This window comes from Camelina sativa, chromosome 6 (genome assembly GCF_030686135.1).
Source record: "Camelina sativa cultivar CO46 ecotype springtype chromosome 6, ASM3068613v1".
In the NCBI taxonomy this organism is placed as follows: Eukaryota; Viridiplantae; Streptophyta; class Magnoliopsida; order Brassicales; family Brassicaceae; genus Camelina; species Camelina sativa.
The window spans coordinates 14,019,819-14,041,388 of NC_141885.1; the positions used below are offsets into that span (position 1 = coordinate 14,019,819).

At 35.1% G+C, this 21,570-nt stretch overlaps 1 protein-coding gene and 2 pseudogenes across 2 annotated transcripts; 1 reads left to right on the forward strand and 2 right to left on the reverse strand.

The window, feature by feature from the left end:
- Window positions 1-8: 8 nt before the first annotated feature.
- Window positions 9-1,922, forward strand: LOC104790819 (phenolic glucoside malonyltransferase 1 pseudogene; annotated as a pseudogene). The gene has a single exon (XR_015558995.1). The product of XR_015558995.1 is annotated as a phenolic glucoside malonyltransferase 1 pseudogene (transcript).
- Window positions 1,923-4,328: 2,406 nt separating this feature from the next.
- LOC104790821 (kinesin-like protein KIN-5D) lies at window positions 4,329-10,334 on the reverse strand. Its single transcript, XM_010516605.3, has 23 exons — window positions 10,140-10,334; window positions 9,509-9,730; window positions 9,281-9,410; window positions 9,044-9,199; window positions 8,467-8,943; window positions 8,276-8,373; window positions 8,022-8,178; window positions 7,874-7,943; window positions 7,679-7,755; window positions 7,525-7,578; window positions 7,364-7,444; window positions 7,145-7,256; window positions 6,970-7,056; window positions 6,717-6,892; window positions 6,453-6,614; window positions 6,261-6,368; window positions 6,021-6,179; window positions 5,853-5,936; window positions 5,569-5,774; window positions 5,360-5,461; window positions 5,167-5,276; window positions 4,929-5,080; window positions 4,329-4,813 (listed from the first exon to the last, which is right to left on the reverse strand). The coding sequence occupies exons 2-23, from the start codon at window positions 9,694-9,696 to the stop codon at window positions 4,571-4,573; spliced, it is 3,189 nt and encodes a 1,062-aa protein (XP_010514907.1). The 5' UTR covers window positions 9,697-9,730; window positions 10,140-10,334; the 3' UTR covers window positions 4,329-4,570.
- Window positions 10,335-17,580: 7,246 nt separating this feature from the next.
- LOC104698892 (cysteine-rich receptor-like protein kinase 4) lies at window positions 17,581-20,320 on the reverse strand (annotated as a pseudogene).
- Window positions 20,321-21,570: the final 1,250 nt, after the last annotated feature.

The window sequence follows — 21,570 nt, forward strand, 5'->3', positions numbered from 1 at the left end:
AGAAAAAAAGAAATGCTGTTATATATATATATAACAAAGGTCGACCAAAAATCAGAAATTTTTCACTACGATGATTGACGACATTCATCTAAAACTATATAAAACTGTATTGGAACCTTTATTATATCAAGAAAGCATGGATGGCTGAACCTTATAAAACCATTGACCCTCGCTTTGGATTCATGATGCTTCAATCATTTTCATTTTTCAAAATGTGCATATATAATGAGTGGCTCTGTTTTGCGTTATCCTTTTTATCAGTTTTTATACTATGGCTATCTCTCCATCAAAACAACACCAAAGAAAATGGTTTCATCACTGAATATTATACATGTGGAGCGAGTCACTCCTTCAAGCTCCGACTCCTCTGAGTCACTCACTCTCCCACTCACTTTCTTTGACCTTCTCTGTTTCAAAATACCTCCAGTCGAACGAGTCATCTTCTTTCGACTCACCGAAGCAAACCGCTCTCATTTCGACTCAGTCATCGTCCCAAACCTCAAAACCTCTCTCTCTTCATCCCTCTCTCACTATCTCCCACTCGCCGGCCAACTCGTCTGGAAACCACTTGATCCCAAACCCAACATCGTCTACTCACCAAACGATGCCGTTTCATTCACCGTCGCCGAGTTAAAAGCGGAGTTCTCCCACTTAACCGGGAAAGAACCATTCTCCTCCACCGAGTTACACCCGTTAGTCCCTGAGTTACAAAACTCCGACGACTCAGCCTCGGTCATGTCGTTTCAAGTCACGCTGTTTCCAAACCAAGGGTTTTGCATCGGCGTAACCGCACACCATGCCGTTTCAGATGGGAAAACAACAACCAGTTTTCTTAAATCTTGGGCGCACATATGTAAACATCAAGACTCATCTCTACCTCAGGATCTACTTCCGTTTTACGATCGCACGGTCATAAGAAGTCCACCAAATGGCGATATAAAAGTTTTGAACTCATGGCAGACTTTAGTCAAAACGTTCACGGGCGGTAAAGAACCAGTAAACCCCAAGAGTTTAAAGCTTCGTCCGTCGCCCGTGATTAGCCCTGAGGCAGTCCGGTACACTCTTGAGCTCACTCCCGAAGATATCCAAACGCTTGGGGAGAGGCTCAAGAGAGAGTCTTCCTCCTCCTCCTCTTCCTTGTCAAAGAAGCTTCGTTTGTCTACGTTTGTGATTATATATTCATATGCTTTAACATGCTTAATAAGAGCTCGAGGTGGAGATCCGAATAGACCTGTCGGGTTTGTGTTTGGTGCGGATTGTCGAAACGTAGTCATCCCGCCGATTCCATCGAGTTATTTCGGTAACTGCGTCATCCTTAATAGTAGAATTCCATTAACCGCAGGTACGTTTATGGGTGAAGAAGGGTTTTTGGCTTCTACGAGGTTAGTGAGCGAGTTGGTTGAGGAATTGGACGAGAGTGTGGTGTGGAAGATTCCTGATTTTGTTGAGTTTTTTAGAAGTATTCCACAAGGAACACAGGTTATATCTGCTACGGATTCGACCCGGTTTGGAGTATACGGGTTGGATTTTGGGTGGGGAAGACCGGAGAAAGTGATGGTTGTGTCGATTGATCGAGGCGAAGCGATTTCTTTGGCCGAGAGTAGAGATGGGAATGGTGGTGCAGAAATTGGCTTCTCCCTCAAGAAACACGAAATGGATGCTCTCATTGATTTGCTCCATCAAGGACTAAAACTTTGACCACTTACTTACAAAGAAGATATGCCAAAAAAGATTCTCACAATTTCAAAATCATGTTTGTGTGATTGTACCACTGTCTGTCACAGACTCATCCTTATTTTTATTTCTTTTTTTGTGGTGTGTGTGTGTGTGTTTTGTTGTTGTAAAATGTATTTGGAATTTGCATATTTTTCCAAATGTGATAGTGCAAAAATGTTTTAAATGATATTCAATTATTCAACAAATGACAAAGTTTGAGAAATATTTGCATTGTGGTTGTATATGCTTTAACTAGGCCGTATTTTCTCTCAAATAGAAGACTAAACCGAGAAAATTTTCGCATTTTCTATTTGGAACGGAATCATATTGCTCTATGATAGATATTGTCTCTTAACTTAAATAGGATGATGAGAATCATACGATATGTCATATTGTGACAATCAATTGGTTTTACAAATTTCACAAATGAATGAAACACATTGAATTTAAAGAAATTTTCATATAACACACCAAAAAAACTTTTTCTTCCATGGTTTGACAAAGTCATTTACACTTTTCATAGAATATGCATAAGGTTATTTCTAGACAATAATATCCATATAACCAAACTATGTTAGTTTGCTTTCTATTCCAAATGTAATGTCACTTTATTTTAGCTGATTCCTTTTAATAATATATAAACAAATGAAAACAAATAATTGGGGAGAAAAAACAAAGACAAAGTCCAGACATTTTGTGGTGAGAAACCAATTGTCTTCTTCATGGAGAGAAGTGGAAACCAGAACTTGTTCATGAGCGAATAGAATTCTAGTCGGAGTGTTAAAGTTCATTCATCTTTAGACCTATGTAACTGATTTAAACATCCTAATAAGTAACAAAAAACACAGAATTATAAGCTTATCAAATTTAAAATATGTTAATATATGCTAGATTTACATGATTTTTATGTAAAAAACATTAAAAAGTAAAGAAAACAAAGAATTATGAAAAACTGAAAATGACGACTGCAAAAATAGGGTTGCAGAAGAGAGAACTTAGGTTGAAGATGACTGTAAAAATACAATTATACCTTCATTATGGACGTACACAAAAAAATATTATGTACGTATATGACTATATTGACTTAAACGTACATACAACAACTAAAAATAAACTATACATCATATACGTACACGATTATATTGACTTTAATGTACACATTCTTACCAAGAATTGCAAAATAAAGGTGGTAAGTATATTATCGTTTTATATTACTTGTATATATATATATATGTTGTATAATATATATCTTGTATGATGCAACCAGAGTTTATAGGAAGGTTAAATGCACAACGAACCTACCAATATCATCTTCCTAGATATAACGCACGATGTAACGCACATGAACCAATTTCTGGTTAAGGGTGTCGATCCACACCATAAGAACGTACTGTTGTTATCAATAGGAAGATTAAAATCACCACAAATCCACCAATGTCATCTTCCTGGAAATCTCTTGCTCTTCGATATTGTTTTCATTCTCGAAAAATCTTTTATTGTTAATTACCTCGTTTTCGAATGATCACATGAACCCAAAAAACTATGTACAATATAAGTATAACTCTCACCAACAAGTATTTTTAAAAAATGGTCAAACATACACAGAACCTAAAAGTTAAATCCTAAATCGTAGACATACATGATCATACTTAAACGTACATAACCCATAAATAAACCCTATATTGCATACGTGCATGATCATATTGGTACTTCAATGAACACAACCCCTAAAAATCAAACGATAAAACCGTTTACGGACACGATATTAACTTAAACGTACACAAACCCTAAAACATATGTGTACACAGTCATATTGACTTAAACTTACACAATCGTATTGACTTATATATACAAGATTATATTCGTGTATTCGTGTCACACTCGCATTTGGTTTTGGATCTCGTAAATTAAATTGTTATCGAGCCCATATTTATATATATATATATATATATTTTTAACTTTAGATTTTATCATGTTACGTTTCTTTCAACCAAAATTATACGTGATCAAGACCTTTCGTATCTCCCCTGCTGCAGACGTGTCCAATGACTCAGAAAACTTCTCCAATCTCCCTCTAACCTTCTTCGACTTAAATTTTACGAAACCTGTCAAAAACCTATATTTGTATAAAGATTTTCTTGTTTACAAACACAACATATGTTAAAGTGGATCAGTTGGTTTTCAGTTTGATTGTGCTGAATCTAACTAAGGTCACGGGTTCAAATCTTAACTTTGTAACTTTTTTTTTAATTTTTTCTTTATCAGAAAAACAAAACGACGTCGTTTTGTAGTTCTACATGGCATATGTCGTTTTCCCTCGTATGTCTTATAAATTTTACCATGACAAAGATTCTTGCAATAATCGCATAATGGTCGATAATTATTACTTTTGTGAAAAATTTCAACCTCCAATATCCCATTTAATTTGAAATTTTGATCAGGCTTCATGTATGGGTCTTCACCCAATAAACATTCAGTATGAATAGTGGTGCAACACTCATCACACCAATGGAACATTTGTCTGTTGGTATCTCCTAAATCACGTTCACATACCTCGCACCAACAAGAATTTACTTCCCCATTAGTCACAACAACTATAAAGAAAAGAATAATTCAGATAACTAAGCTCGATATTAATGGTATAATTGTACAAACGATTGTATGTCATTTCCAAATTTTCTCTAGTACAAATAAATAAACAATAAAGAATATTAGATAAAAGCTGATGTTTTTAATTCTCCAAACCAAAACTCCATGAATAAAAGAGTTTTTACGTGTATGCAACAATACTCTCTCTGTACAGTGTAACACTTAACCTGTCCTTCGGTTTTGTAGCACCAAGCCTCTTGATGTTTCAGTTCACAGCAGAGAGGGGGAATCTTGAATCCGACACAGCTGCCTCGTAAAGAGAAGGAGCACGGATAAGGTGTTGCTGCTGCTGCTGCTTTGCATCCCCATTAGCTTGCTTCAACAATTTCTCATCTCGAAATACTCTCAGTAACTCGTCTGATGCTGGAGTTCTAAGTTCCTCGATGGACTCAATGCTCGGTATGTCGATTGGTCTTTTCCTTGGCGTTGAGCATGATGGTTCATCCACCTATTGCATCCATAAACACATCAGTATTGTAACTAGACTCTAAGACCAACTATAATATATGAAATGTGCGGTTTTCTTGGTTTGTTTTTGTGCGAGTTGAAATCTTAAAACTTACTACATATTCATCAAGAAGACATTTCCCAGCATTCTCTGTGATCTCTACGATCTTGTGATTGTGATCACTCTTGAGCTCTACCAAGTCTTCACAGCATGGAATGATCATGGAGTTGACCTTTGTACATGCATCATTATCGAGTTGCAATGAATCTGAAAAAGAAGTAAACGTTCAGCAAAAAAATGATGAAGAACTTTTTGAATCTGTCAATTTAAGGGAGTTAGTTAGCTCTACTCACGATCAATGGAAGTAAGGAGGCTGCCATTTGCAGCATCAAAAACATCAAGAGAGGATGATACAGCAGACGAGAATTGAGAGCGTAGGTTCTCGTTGGCATCCATGCCACCTCTGTTGAGAGATTGAAGTGATAAGTGACTTGAAACAAATGAGAAATGGTGAAACAAAGAGAATTGTTTATGCCGAGATCAAACCTAACGATGGAGTCAACAGAAGCCAAATTGTTGCGTTCTAGACTAACTAATGATTCTTGAGCTTTCCTCCATTGATGTGCACTCATCTCAGCCTTCTCCATGCTACAATTATCCATTTCAAAAAAGTCAAGCAAATGCATGACAAAAGCTCGGCGCTTAAGATAAGATATGCTGTGAAGTTTTGTAAACTGTGAGAATTTTATTTATACCAGTTTAAGAGAACTTCTTGCATAGCTTTCTTCCCACTCTCAACCGCTGAAGTGTCCTCGTGGTGGCTAGATTCTGTTTTCTCCATGTGAAGGCTCCACTCAGCTTTAATGGAAGATGTTGAATCTTGCATCGTTGACATCTCATGTTGTAGGGTGGTTGTTCTGGTGGATGTGCTCTCGCGTAGATCGTGTACAGCCATTTGGACCTAAAGATTAAAGAGTTTTCTCAAAGCCGTTAATCAAATGCATTTCCTAAGAACTAACATGCATAATTGCATACGTACAAGGTTTTTCTTCCTAGCATTAGAATTTGCCAGAAGTTCTGCTACTTTCTCTAGCAATTGTCTCTCTTCATTTGCAGCACATTCCTACAAGACAGAGGAAATAGCATTAAAGCTTATGCAAGACATTTGCAGCTGAACATGTGTCAACAAGGCAAGAACCGGAATCACCTCAAACTTGTTTTCAAATTCACTCAATTTCTTGTGGTTAACTGTCTGGGCTTCTTCCACAATCCCGGTTAGTTTGGTGGCATGCGTGTCTAGAGTCTTGAAGAATTCTACTGTTACTTTTGAAACTGACCTTGCTGTATCCACAGCTCGTGAGTGCGCCTGCAAATAATAATGTTTCAAAACCAACATGTCTGATATCAATATTTTAACATTTTAAAGGATCATCGAGGATTATTAAACCTTTCGTTGCTGCTGAGCAAATGTAATAAGCTTCTCTTCCTGTTTGTTAAGGCTACTTTGGAGATCTTGCAGTAACATGTCAGCCTCGGAAGCAAAACCCTTGAAAACCTACAAGAGACAACAAAGGACGGAGATTGACTCAGAACAGAGATAACAATGGGTCTAGTGGGATAGATCAAATACTAGACTTACATTCTCAAGTTCATGCGAGTGTTTCGATACTTCTGAGTTCAGGCTACCAAATGTCGATTGAGAATTTCCATCTAGCTTCACAGCTATGTTATCAAGAGCTTCGATGCCAGAACCATACACTGTCTTCAGTTTTGAAAGTCTCTCACGGAGTTCTTCAGTAGCCTTTACAAGAAAAAAGCAGAATGAGGCTAAAATGGTCGGTGAAAACAAAAATGGCCATAGAGAAAGAAACAAAGAAACCTAGTTCAAATTATGATGTTTAACCTCAGATTTTGTCGAGACAAAGGACTCCATGTCTTCCTCCATGTGTTTAAGTTGAACCTCTTGTTGAGTAACAGAAGAAGCAACAGTCTTATGCAATAGCTCAAGCTGTTGTGTGAGCTGTGACTGAAACTTTTGGATGAGAAATCTGTTCCCGTCCTCAATTTCGTCCTTTCTTTCTGCATAACAACAGCATATAGGAATCAGGGAACATCTATCAACAGAAATTGAAAACTTTGGTCCATGAATATTTTACCTATTTTGGAAAACAAGTTGGAAACATCTAATGCTGCCGTTTCTAGTTCTGTCCGCAGCTGAAAGGCTCGCTCCACAAGTGATTTTTCTGAAAGTCGCAAGAAAATTGTAAAAACCCCTAACTGCTAAAATATTCCTCATAAGTCATAAGTAGAATAGTAAGGAATATTAAGTACCTGACTTGAGGAGATTAGATATTACAAATTCCTTCTCTTTAATTGTTGCATTCGCCTGTCTGTATTTTTCTTCAAGATCAAACAATGAGCACTCAGTTTCCTCGAGTTTTTTCTGATATTTTGTAGAGAGATACAGTTAGCTTTTCATGCATTTCAATCAGCATATATAGAAAATGGCTTTGGGAGAAGTTAGAAGAGTAATCAGGCCCAGGCGTATACCTCAGTTTTCTCAAGTTTCTCACTCAACTCCGCAGTTAAAAGCTGCTGAGAATTGTATAGATCCTGAAGTTCAACTACTCGCTGCAAGACCAACATAATTGTTACAGAGATATCAAGTGAGGCACTAATGGTATATGGAATCAAATGATGTGGGTTCATACCTTGTCCTTGGATTCTGATTGAAGTTCTAATCTTTCTATCTTTTCAGCCATTGCCTATGATTTAAACACAACTGAATAGTGTTACTAATCACATTTAGGATTGAAAAAGAGGAAGGCATAGATAAGAACCACTCAGTTCAGAGAAAAGTAAAACCTTTTTCTCAGCCTCTTCTTGAATATAGCGGTCTTTTGGAATATAAATCCCGTTTTTCTCTCTCGCAGCATATACCTCTAAGAAAATATAGGAAATTTATTAAGCAGATGCAACAATGAAAGCAGAAACGAATAAAACTTACAATACCATGAAAGGAATACTATGAACTAATAGATCAAATGATCATATTCATACCTTGCTTCAGTCGGTCAATTTCAGAGTACAGATCTTTCATGACAGCAGTTTTCATCATCTTCTGGTTGATCTGGAATCAAGAGGAAGTTATTAGCGCTTTTGTTTTGTGCAAGAGATAATAATGCAGAAGAACGTTGTTAAAACTCACCTCTGGTTTGTTCTTGATATTCTTGGCGCGATGTGCATAATCCAAAGTGCTTAGAGTCTCTTCTAAACAATGGATGGAAGGTGAAATTGTAGCGATAACACACGTTTTCGTCTTTCCTCCCAATGAATCCCTCAGGAGCCTCGTCAACTTGCTATCTCTGAAAATTCAAAAGGCAATACCTGAGTACCCTCTAATGGCAACAAGAATATTATAAACTAGTAGTTCCTTTCAAAGTTTCAACTGATCACTTGTACCTGTAAGGAATATGACCAGAGTGCTCAACAAGCGCGTTAATGACACGGCCAAGAGTAAGTAAACTCTTGTTGATCTCTCCAGCTTCTCTGGCTCGTCCCTGCAACAACAGTTGTCAAATTATTTACCACTAAATTCCATGACTCCCTTGAAGACACTGACATTGGAGACAATAATAATAAGATAAGTATACCTCTCGCGCACCAGAACGTGAGATATTTTCAGAACCAGCAAGGTCAACAAGATTTAGTTTCCCGCATTTGATCATCTCTTCTCCCTCTGGAGTATTTTCCTTGATGTGAATAGTAATAGAAAATATCGAATGAGAGCGACTACTTTGCTTGTTCAAAAGAGTTTCAGCTGTACGCCTTTTCGCAGAACCTTTTTCCAAGATCTTGTATATTTCATTCGCTGTACTAACTATCTCTTCTTCTAAGCCACGGACAAAGACACTTCCTTTCCCGTCTTCCATGAGGGCAATCGATTTTTTAGACTTCTCATCAACAAATTTTATAGTCTCCTCTGGTGCTAAAAGATCTGAGATTTCCTCGTTATATAATTCTAGGAAGGTGACCTTCATGCTATATTCAGCACCCTGAGCTTCTAATATGTCGAAAATTTGCTTAACAGCTCTTGGAATAACACCCGCATCACTCGGGAACTCACCATTCTACAAAAAAAAAAGCAACCATAACTACTTAACAAAACTACAAGAAAGATTATACTGAATCATACAGAAGCTCAATAGGTTTTTTTTTAGAGCGATCAACCTTTTTCCTCGCACCTCCTTCCATTGTATATGTCTTTCCAGTTCCAGTCTGACCATACGCAAAGATGGTACAGTTGTAACCCTCAAGTACTTCAAACACAATCGGACAAATGGCTTGGTCATATAAGTCCTTCTGTTGAGATGCCGGACCAAAGACCTGAATATTTCAGAGAGAGAAATAAGACAATTGAGAGACAAGCATAATCAAGAAACAGGCTTTAAGACAAATATATATAACCTTATCGAAAGCAAAATGTCTATCAATATGCTTTCCAGCAATACTCTGAGTAGCAGCAACTTCTCTACGATTCTCGTTACAAGAAATCACCACCGGTGTATGTATTCTAGCCTCATCCTCACTCAATGGCCTATTAAAGAACCAGCAAGAAAGATCAAAACCCAAAAGAGACCAAAATACAAAAAAAAAAAACACAGAGCAGCTTTAGCCTCTAAACAAAAACCACACCTGCAACGCAATATGACCTGCACATTCACACCCTTTTCTTTATCATTTCTATTTGAAGAATTCGAGTCAGAAGATCTCGACTCTCTAGCTGATTTATCACTTGATCGTGGTGTCTGAGCTGGTGAGAGAGATACAATCCCACCTCTTCGTTGCTGAATCGAATCCATTCTGCTAAAATTATCTACCATTTAGGCTCTCTCTCAACACTTGCAAATTCCCCTCCTGCACAACAAACACAAACGGATCACATTGAGTAAAATGGATCCAAAGACGAACCAAAACAACATTCCTCAAAACCAATCAAACATATATAAAGGTAACATTTTTAGAGATGCCCAGAAACTAAAACTACAAATCCTAAAAATTTCGTATAGTTTGACTCAAATTTAGTAACTTTCTGACTCAAAATTGACTCCATTTCATGAATCAGCAAAAAAACAAAACAAAATGTGAACACTTTGGTGAAACTATGCTACTTCAATATGTAGCTACTCTAATACCAAATTTCATCTATAGATCGATGACACGAAATCGGATCAAACAATCGATCACTAAAAAAGAAGAATCTTGGAGAAAATGATTTCATTGAGTAGTACTTTTTCAGGAACACTCTGGAGATTTGAAGACTTACACAGAGAAGGACAAGGCTTAGCAATGGCGGATACGAAAGAGAGAGACTTGGAAAGAGAGAGAGAGAGAGAGAGAGAGAGAGAGAGAGAGAGAGAGTGTGACTTCTTCAAGTGCATTTATTGTTCCTTCTTCTCAAAGCAGAGAGATGAGAGGAGAAGATGAGAGATGAAGTAAAAGGCACAAAACTAAAAAAGTTAAAAAGATGAACGTTTTGTAAACGACGTCATTATAACGGTTTAAGAAGACCGGATCCAACCGAAATCTTGGTTCCGGTTTTCTAATTAATTATCCATATTATTTATATATTTTTTATGAAAGAAGAAAAAAACAGAAGATAAATTCATAGTTTCATATACATTACTATAATTCATTTTAAAATTTTAAATTGTGTATAGATAAAATAGAATTGTGAAACTTATCCGGTTTGATCTAATTGAGGCTACCGGTTAAGTTTGGGTTATTTTGATCTGAACTTATTTGTTTTTGTTAACGGCGTCAAATCAAATCGTTTACTTGAATTATGCGTTAATTGCTCTTTCCATTTTTTTAATGTTTTTATAATTAATTAAGATTTTGTTTTTTTCTTTCCCACTAAATTCTATTTAGATTAGAAGACAATTCTTTTAAAAACGTCAGATTAGAAGATTAGAAGACAATTTTGTCTTTCCCGTTTTGAGGGGAAAAGTTAGAACCTTTTTAGAGTTTTTTTTGTTAATTTTAAAATGAGCTCATTCCCATTAACATAAATTTTAAATTTTGAATTTGAGACATCAGGTAGTAGTAAACTAACGGGCTTAGTTTAAATTTTTTTAAAACTCTAATGTGAAAATAGTCTAATTTCTCACCTAATTATCTATCTACTAAAAAACGACAGCCACACAATGGAAAACAATATATAAATTAGATTATGACACAATAGTCAAATATTATTAATAAAAAAAAGTAAAACTTATAATCAAACTTGTAAACTTTTTTGTCCTTCTAAATCTTACAATAGTCAAATGTGTTCATCCAATGAGTTTGATACCATAGACATGTCCCAAGTTATTTCACATGTTATGGTTAAATTAATTAATCCTATATGTAAAACCAATATGTCAATGTTAGACCACAATTAATGTTCTTGAAATTAGTAAGAAAATAGTAATATACTACTAGATTATTAGTAAAGAAAACTATTATTATGTTTGGCAAATATATGTATACATATATGTTTGGCAACATGTGGTTTCTACATGAGATGTTATGTGTATATTAAGGAGTGAATAAAGAAGCTTGAAGAAAAAGGGAGAAGGCAAAGAAAAAGTGTGGGGTTAAGAGAGCATGTGATATGATCCCTCTAAACATGTGGTCTTCTTTTTAAAAACCCCTTTTGCTTTTTATTTGCTCATCTCCCTCACTATCAACACGCACAAACACACAAATATAATTATAGTATCTGAGTAAGTGTGTGTGTGTGTTTGTGTTTTCTCTTAAATTTTGTGTGTCAAGCTCAGCGTTGCACTCATATCTACGCAGCATCTTTTGGTACCAAACACATGTGGGGTTTACCTTTATGGTATCGATAGTTTGGTTCATATTTGTTGGAATAGGTGATGTATTAATTTTGTAATATTCAACATCACTATTCTTATACATATTTATCGTATCTATTGACTAATGAGTTTGAAGATAACACAATTTATCTAAAAATTTCACCATTTCATAAAGGGAACAAAAATTGTTGGAGCTACGAATAATATCATCAAATCTTGTTTTGGAACAAGACCCTTTAAAAATGTTCAAGACAGTTTATGATTTATTATGTATACCATCATTATATAGAGTAGTAATTTATCTCTGTAAATGGAAGTTTATAATCTCACAAAGTTGTGGTTAAAACAAATTTGTTTGATATATGAGTTTTTCGAGGTAATAAATGACTTTAGTCTTGTATATTATGTATAGACTTTACATGTGTATATGCATACTGCATACATTTCGCTTGCGAGACACTCTATCAAAAGTACTCATTAGCTAGCTTGTGTCTTACTTCAACTCATTTTATTTGGTAAATATACTCTAGTGATTCACATGCATTGTTTCAGAGGTTTTTGATTCCTTGCCTCCACCATTACACAATTTCATTTCCAATGCCTGTTTCACATTTATTTTGCTTTTTTTTTTTAATTGTAAAAGCTACATAATGCTAACTAGCCCTGGGCATTTTACCATAGACCTGAAACCGAACCCGACCCAATGTAGGGGATTCGGATCGGGTTCGGGAAGTATGTAATACTCGATCGGGTGTAATATATATAAGGATCGGATACTCGATCGGGTTCGAGTATTACCCCAAATCCGAAGTAAAACCTGATTCCTGAACATATATACATACATACATACATATATTTATATAAATACATATATACATATTTTCTAAATCCCTAAACCCCTAAATTACTAAATCCCTAAAAACTAAAGATCCCCAAATCTTTACTCTTTTCTTTTATCGGAGACTGTTCGGTTTCATATCTTCCGAAAAAAAAAAATCAGTTTTTATCTCCAAATCTTCAAACTGGAAACACAAAATCAAGTCATCGCATTTTCTCCTCCATCTGAAACTTCACGGAGGAAATCAAAGGTTCGTCTTCTTACTCTTCATCTTCTGTTTCGATTAATCTTTTAATTTGCTAAAATATATTTCGCTTAATCTTCTTACAAGTAGAGAAGAATGTTCTTGTTCTTTGCTCTTGTTTTGAGTGATTCTTAGAAGGTTTTAATGGTTGGAGATTCTGATTTTGAAGTGTTTGTCTTTTGATGTGAAGCAGTTTGGTTTTGAATTGATTATATATAAGTAACTTGTACTTTCAGTTGTTTAACTCTCTGTTTCCTAGAAGTTTGTTTAGCTCTCTGTTTGTTTAACTCTCTGATACGGATTCGTAGAAGTTTGTTAGCTCTCTGTTTTGTTATAGTTGCTAAATTGGTTATAATTTATATTTTAGTTTGTTTAGGTCTGAGTTTTCTTTTAATTTGAACTAGTTTTTAAAATGTTACTTATGATTTGCAGATGGATTCATCATCTCCAAATTTTGATGATGACGAGAGAGATATACACGAAGAAGAAGAGTTTCTAACACCTGAGTCTAATCGAAGGAGCAAGAAGAAACAGACACGTAACAGCGGTTCTGAGTCTGACCAACTTGAGTCTAAGGCTCCGAAGATTCTCAACCCAAGATTAAATGTGTGGCAACACTTCACAAGATTGAAGGACAACCGTGACAAAGGTATCTGCAACTATTGTGGAAAGGAGTTGAGTTGTCCAACAAAATCAGGGATAAAAACAATGTGGAATCATCTAAAAATCTGCAAGGCATACAAGGCATGGGAAGAATCTCAAGATCCTAGTGAAGGTCAACAAGTTATTAATAAAGATGGGAATTTACAATCTGGAAAACTGCCTGAGCATATTTTTAGAGAAGCATTGAATGAAATGGTTGTGATAGGGGAGTTACCATTGTCGTTTGTAGAAGGAATGACAATTAAACACTTTTGCAACAAGATGATGCTTCTATCTTATTATGCGACTTGTTTTAATATACATGATTCTAAGTGATTTTTTCTTCTTAGGTAAACTTATACAAGCCGCATTCAAGAAGGACAGCATGAAGAGATGTAGTATAGATGTTTGTTGAGAGGAAAGCTACTCTTAAAAAATGGTTTCTCATTACGTACCAAGCAAAGAGTCTCACTAACAACTGATATATGGGTTTCCTCTATAACCGGTACTGTTTTTTTTTTATCAAAATTTATTTATATTCTGATCAATGTTTTTACTCAATTAGAGAAGATGCTTATCATTATCAATGTTTTTTTATTCACAGTTTCAAGTTATATGGTTATAACTGCCCACTATATTGATAAGATTTGGCGTCTAAAGAAGCTAATTATAAGATTCAAGCATGTTGAAGATCACAGAGGTAAAACAATTGCCAATACACTGCTGAAATGTCTAGCTGAATGGGGGATAGAAAGGCTGTTTACTATTACTGTGGATAATGCAACCGCTAATTCTAGTGCTTTGAGTCAGTTTCAGTCTGCTTTCTCTTTAATTAGTGAAGATTCTCTGGTTCTTAATGGGGACTTTATGCATATGAGATGTGATGGGCATATCATTAACTTGATAGTGAATGACAGTATGACTGAGATTGATTCAAGTGTGATTGCAATCTGTAATGGTATCTCTTATGTTAGATCGGGTCCAAATTGGAGGAAGTCATTTCAGTTGAGAGTAGATTCTAGTAATTTTTCAAAGGGAAGTTTGCCTTTTGATGTCTTCACTAGATGGAATTCGACATTTTTGATGTTGACTAGGGCAATAAAGTTCAAAGGAGCATTTGATAGGATGGAGTTTGAAGATAAGTTGTATAATGATCATTTTTTAGAGACTGGAAATAAAGTGAAAAGGATTGGACCTCCTCAGAAAGATGATTGGCGTAAAGTTGAAAGGTTAGTTAAGTTTCTAAATGTTTTCTATCATGCGACATTGGTGGTATCCGCCTCTACTACTATGAATGCATTTAAGTGTTATGGCAAGATAGTTAACATAGCAGTGAAGCTTCGGTTGCTTTGTCATAATATTGATAATGAAGTGAAAGTAAATGCAAAGAATATGTTTGACAAATTCGACAAGTACTGGGATGGCCTGCATAACATCAACAAGATGTTAGTTATTGTCAGTGTTTTCGATCCGAGAAAGAAGATGCAGTATGAAATTTGTGTTTTGAGGAGCTATATGGGGAAGAGAGTGTAACAACTAAGACATTGTATGATTCGGTTCTGAATATCCTTCGTGATATGTATAAAGAGTATTCTACAAGATCCAACACATCAGCAAATGAGGAATTTTCTCAGTCTCAGTCCTCAACTCAGAATACGCAAGAGAGGCAAGCAGACCGAGTATTTGACTCGATGGAGGATGAGTTTGATGGCTACCATCCAGTGGACCATAAGTATGATACGCTGCTTAAGAGGATTGGAGTTAGAAACATAAATGAATTAGATACTTATCTTAGGGAAGAAATTAAGAATCCTGATTTGATGATGGGAATTGAGTATGATGTACTCTCTTGGTGGAAAGTTAATAGTGATTTATTTCAGATGGCTAGGGATTTATTTGCTATGCAGGTGTCTTCAGTTGCTTCTGAAAGTGCTTTTAGCACTAGTGGAAGACTAATAAACCCATATAGAAGTTGTCTCAAACACTATATGGTTGAGATTTTGATGTGTACAGAACAATGGCTCAAGCAAGACCTCAAGTTTGAAGATACTGTGCTTACAAATGCACAGATTCTTGCTGACTTTGAGTTTGAGGATGAGCTTGAAAGAGGTTTGTTTCTTATCTTGCTAAATGCTTACTATCTAAAAGTTTTTATTGTTAATATAAACTTATCTCTCAATGCTTCTAATTGTTTTTTTTCAGAGTTTGAAACATCATCAGAAGAACCTTAAGTTATTCACATGCCAAAGGGAAGATGCAAAAGAGAAGTGAACCACAAATTGAAAGAAGCTGTTTTGGAAGATTTCAAGTTGATTTTCTCTTTATGTTGGAATATTTGAACTTAAGTATTGTTTTTAAAATGTTTTGGAAGACTTGAATTTCTTTTTTTCTTTTGCTTTGAGCCTTTGACATTGAGTGAAATTTCAGGTTAAGTGTTTGTCATTCACATTATGTGTTTAAACTTGATCGGGTTTTCGACAATCCGATCGGGTTCTTCGGATTTTCGACAATCGATCGGGTTTCGGATATACCCGAACTAAACCCGAACCCAAAATAACCCGATCCGAACCCGATCCGATAGTATATATAATCCGATCGGGTTCTATATGTGTATACCCAAAAATCCGAAAACCCGAAAACCCAAACCCGATCGGGTTCAGGTACCCGGATGCCCAGGACTAATGCTAACACAATTGACTAAAAGAAAAGCTTAATTATCACAGTTTTTTTAAATATATTTGGTCTTAAGGTTATCCTATTTGGAGTAAACAATCCAAAAATCCCCAAAATCAATCAATTTGCAACAGTTGAAAGGGCATAATCATCCAAAATGCACAAGTTATGAAAATCTGAATTAAAATAAATTGTAACTTTGTCAAAAAACGTTGCTAAAAACATGGATCGTGACAATTTTATAAAGACTCCTCTTTGTTTTTTTTTGGTAAATGTTAAGTTTTATGTTTATACAATTTTTATTTGTGACGGAGATAGCGGAAAAGACCAAAAATATTACAATACGGAAGGAAAAGAACATAACATAAGCAAGATTGTTAGTTTTGCAAGAAATTTTGGACAAGGTTTACTTTTGTATATAACCCAATGTTTTGGATCATTTTTAGTAATTATGAATTACTTCAATTTTTACATTTTTGTAGAAAATATTTTCCAAATTAATAAAAAATGCTTTTAAGTATCTACAGTATATGAAAACTCAATTATATATTTATTCGTTCCTCGAATTTATCATTATAGTTTGTTTTAGGAATTTAACCATGTTAGATCTTATATTTAGGTTCTATATAGTAATGCAAAATTAAGAATGGCGGGTAATTAGGATCTATCGGAATGCATGCTTGTGTCCAAAGCATGATGTCAACATTTGTTGTTCCCCTGTCTCGTTCGATCCATTAACACATTTTGACAGAAGAGCTAGCTAGAATCTAAGAGACGATATATAAAGCAATCAATCTCAACATTTAAGTGTCATGTTAATAATATTTATCTCGTACGTATGTAATATATTAGTATAAGCGTTACGGGATATGACACTTCCCTTCCTGAGATTGATATCAAGATTGCGCTGCGCTGTGTATGCATCTCTCTTCATGTAAAGGGGTCAAGAAAGTTGTGCTTCTCCTTCTCGCTCCCTAGATTTTGTTGCTTCTTTCTTCATCCAACTCGTGAAGTTTTTTTTCCTCAACTATCAAGTTATTGAAATTCTAACTTAAGACTTCCGTCTCTGTTGAATTTTATAGATATGCTCGCGTTTTTATTTTAGGAGAAGGATGTGTAGAGAAGGCGCTAAAACTAGATGGATGTAACGTGAGAGGAATGGCCTTTGAAGTTAGACTTGTTGTTCCGGTAAAACGAAGAAGATGCACCACCCGAGGTACTTTATTTGCTCTTCCTTCTTGATTTTTGGTATAACAGATTAAATCTTCTCTCATTATACTTTGTTTTTTTGTACTCTATATTAGGTTCTAAGAGGATTGCTCTTATGAAGGAGAAGGAAAAGACGAACCTCTTTGGTGTTTCTAACGGTGATACAATGCAACCTTTTTTTTTTTTTTTGTTAATTCGTTTTTTCTTTGAAATCACATACATATACTCTTCGACATATCCCAGGAAATAATAAATTATATATATCACAACTTATATATGACTTATATAAATAAATTTGTCTTCAACGAGGAGTTACTTGAGTAATGGAACCATCATCGACGGAGCAGAGAGCAGACGTATTGATAGATAGATCCACTAGTCCTGCTTGTTCAAGTCTACTCCGGAAGAAAAAACCTGGTGGTTGAGGTACAGCGAGAGCAATTGAGGTACTAGTGAGCATCTGGACAACAGCTGACATGGTTGGACGATCTTCAGCTTCTTCTTGAACACATAGTAAAGCGATATGGATGCATCTTGAAACTTCGTTTATTCGATAGTTATCATGAAACGATGGATCCACGAGCTCTAATGATGACCCATTGCTCCATAGTCTCCAAGTCTTGTGAAAAATTTAGTAATTAGAACTTTTGTCACACTCTTGAATAAAGCAAAATAATAAAATAAAGATTGGAAAATTAAGGCTATATACTCACATATGTAACCAAATTTCCAGAACCAGTATCTATTTGATAGAGATTGCTGTTCTTTTTCCCACTTATAATTTCAAGAACTAAGACCCCGAAGCTATAAACATCTGATTTCATGGAGAACTGGCCATACATTGCATATTCGGGAGACATATAGCCACTATGACAAAACTCAAAGCTTTAAAATAGAAGCAAGCATGTTACATGTCTTAAGCTAATATATGGAAAACTTACTATGTTCCAACCACTCTCCTCGTATTGGCTTCCGTTTGGTCCATTCCAAAAATTCTCGCCATTCCAAAGTCGGCGATCTTTGGGTTCATATCAGCATCTAGGAGGATATTACTTGCTTTTGAGATCACGATGTATAATTGTGAGTCGTGAATCTTGATGAAGATAAAGAATCCCTCTAGCAATTCCTCCAATGATTTTGTATCGTCTAGACCAGTCCAACTGGTTTTGCATTGTAGGGTCTGCGCACGCATATTTACCATGTTACAAAAAAAGTGACATGCAATTTTGAAAAAATATATCTTAACTTCACTGACCAAAAATGAAGTAGTCGAGGCTTTTGTTGGGCACAAACTCATAGACAAGTATCCTCTCATCTCTTTCCAAACAAAACCCTAGCAGTCTTACCAAATTTCTATGTTGAAGCTTTGCCACAACAACAACTTCGTTTGCGAACTCCCTTTCACCTTGTCCTGATGTCTTGGATAACCTCTTCACTGCAACATGTACTCGACTAGGAAATATACCCTACAATAATAATTTATTTTTTAAGACTAGGTTTGCAAATTGGATGCATAAGATCATGAAAAAGGTGTACTACTTAAATGCAATTTTGTAGAAGTTCACATAATCCCATATATCTCAATAGTAATGCATTGTGACAAATATCATGTTTAAAACTTGTTTTTTCTCAACACATTTTTTTAACAAATTTTGTTAAGCGTTTAATATATGTATATATTTTGAAAGCAACTCATTGTTTTCTTCGTTTGTGGCCTAAGATCGGACAATGGTAATAACTTGTAAACTTCACCGAATCCACCTTGACCAAGTTTGTTAGTCTCACAAAACTTATTTGTTGCTGCCTCAATATCCTTAAAATCAAACTGAAGTGAGCCCGCACTGGTAATAGTATCCCTTTCTGTAAAAACCATTCTGACAACTCAATTAGAATAGAGTAACACATAGAACATTCTACGTGAACAAAAAAAAAAAGAAAAAAGAAAAAAGGTTACAGTTTATTTATCATTGGTGTCTTTACCTTGAGTAGATGGTTCCCTCTCATAAGTCGTCCTTGTTTTCTTAGCCCGGAAACTAAAAACAGCTACGGACAGAAGAAAAAGAGCAATGATTGGAACAACAACAACAGCGATGATTATGACATAGGTGTTTCTACCTTTTCCTGCATTCACAGAAATAGAAACGGAGCACCACTGTTTTAGCAACTCTTGAATGTGTCAGAAACAAGTTTAATTGCACTTAAAATATGTACTCAAAAGAGGATAAATTAATGTTACCACGACATGAAATCGATGCTGGTGGTGCTCTATTGGCGGCTTCATTGTAGAACGAGTAAAGCTCGTACCTTGAATTACAACTAGGGTAAAGAAATCTTCCTCCAATTCTGTAAAGAAGCATTCCATTGATGGACTTTTGTAGGCAGTGGAAACAGTCTTGTGTTGTAATATCAGGAGTGCACTGAACAAGCAAGTACAAAGTCTTGGATGCGATGGCCTTTCGTCTCGTACAAAACTTTCTAGAACTATTCGCTGCGTCAATGGCAGCTTTTTTCAACGTGATCCACACAAAATCCCTGAACTGGTGTACTTGATCATTTTGATTAGTTGATGAAATATTAACGCCGTTCAACATGCTAAAATTGCCATTGTATGTAACGGTTGAGAGAATATTCCGGTGAGAGTATCTGAGCATACACTCATCGTAATAGAGCACGGCTTCTCTTTTATACGGGCACCTATGTAATGTCTCGTTGACTGAAAAGGCTACGCAGTTACGGCAAACTTCTTGCGAAACGTCTCCGCGACAAAGGAATAGTCCCGTGACCTGGTCGAGGGCTTGTCCCACCGTGGCAGTTTGGAATCCCGTACTGTATGAAGCATTCCGGGAAGAGAGAGAGGACAAAAGGGTTTTGAGATTGGTGAAGTAAGTCATGTTTCTCGAATAAGTTATACTAGTGTTTGGACAAGAATGGTTTAAGTAATTAGGAATTTGAGCTGGTGCCGAAGTAGGAGATAAGGAATAGGCAAATGTAAGACGAAGGAGAAAAGGAAAGAGGCAGAAGAAAGAGGCGCAAGAAGACATGTGCTTGAGTTTCTTCAGTTTGTGTGTTTCTGAGATCATGAAGTTCCCATGCATGCAATAAATAAATTTATTTTCTTGACTAGTGTATTAACGTGAAGTAGGGGATGGTTTGTGACTTTCCTTTTTTTGTTTTTTTATCTTTTTTTGAAAAGTTTTATAAATATACGCCAAGTATTTTTTATAATTTATTTAACAAGGAAACTTTTTTTTTTTAATAACAAAAATATAAAGACAAGAAGAGTACGTCATAGAATCTCCAAGGCAATAGATGATGATGATGCAACATTTGAAACAAACAAAAGGAAAATGTTAACGATGAGAAATTGTCAAACAAATTCATACCAAGTTGTAACAGTACGTAATACGACGAAACTTCTTCAAAGACTGAATAAACCAGAGCAACACTCTTAAAGACCATGACCATTAGAAAGACAAAAAAAAATACGAAGACTCTTTTGCAGACGGTTGAGTCGGTTTAGTAAGTTCCAGAAGGTTATGTCGTATATTCTCTATATACTTAGGATAAACACAAGGTCTGGTTTTGGTGTTATATCCTTATATGTGTATATATATGGTACGATGGTGACTGAATGAAGTTAATAAGTTTTCTTAAAAGTATTTTCTTTCGAGATATATGCTATCCAAAACCTTTAAATTAAAGATGCCCAAGCCCAACACATCAATGTCGGCCGAAGCTTGAGACAAATCCAATAATCTAAATCACAGAGCGCCATATTACCTAGAGCGTCTATCTTAACTCATACATCATATGACTTGCAAGCTTTACGTTTTTTTTTCTCTATAATCAAATTTAAGATTACAAAAAATAAATATCAAGAAAATTATATATATATATATATATATATATATATATATTAAAATCAAAGTAGCATATTTATCAATTTCGTTAAAAATTATAAAGAATTTTGAAACTTCAACAAAATAAATAAGTAAAAGATTTTTACGCATTGAGAGTGTTCTATAGTTTTGCTGATTAATATTATAAAATATTGTAAAGTATTCCAAATAATCTTTATATTTTTGTGATACTTTGCATGACTTTATTTTATGAAGAAAAGATATAAGATCATGAACCAATAACACAATAATTGATTTTATTAATAATTCTAGAGTATTTTGTTTTAATTGAATAACAAAAATTTATTAAGATTTTAAATGACTTTTTACAAATCATAAACTAATATAACACTAAGCTTTAAAACTCTATTCAAATCTCAAACCAGTAACCC

Coding starts and splice junctions, on each gene's coding strand:
- LOC104790821 (XM_010516605.3), bottom strand. CDS start 9,696: ATGGTAGATAATTTTAGCAGAATGGATTCGATTCAGCAACGAAGAGGT. Junction 8,179..8,275: donor TCTGGTCATATTCCTTACAG/GTACAAGTGATC, acceptor TTGAATTTTCAG/AGATAGCAAGTTGACGAGGC. Junction 6,615..6,716: donor TTGTCTCGACAAAATCTGAG/GTTAAACATCAT, acceptor TTTCTTGTAAAG/GCTACTGAAGAACTCCGTGA.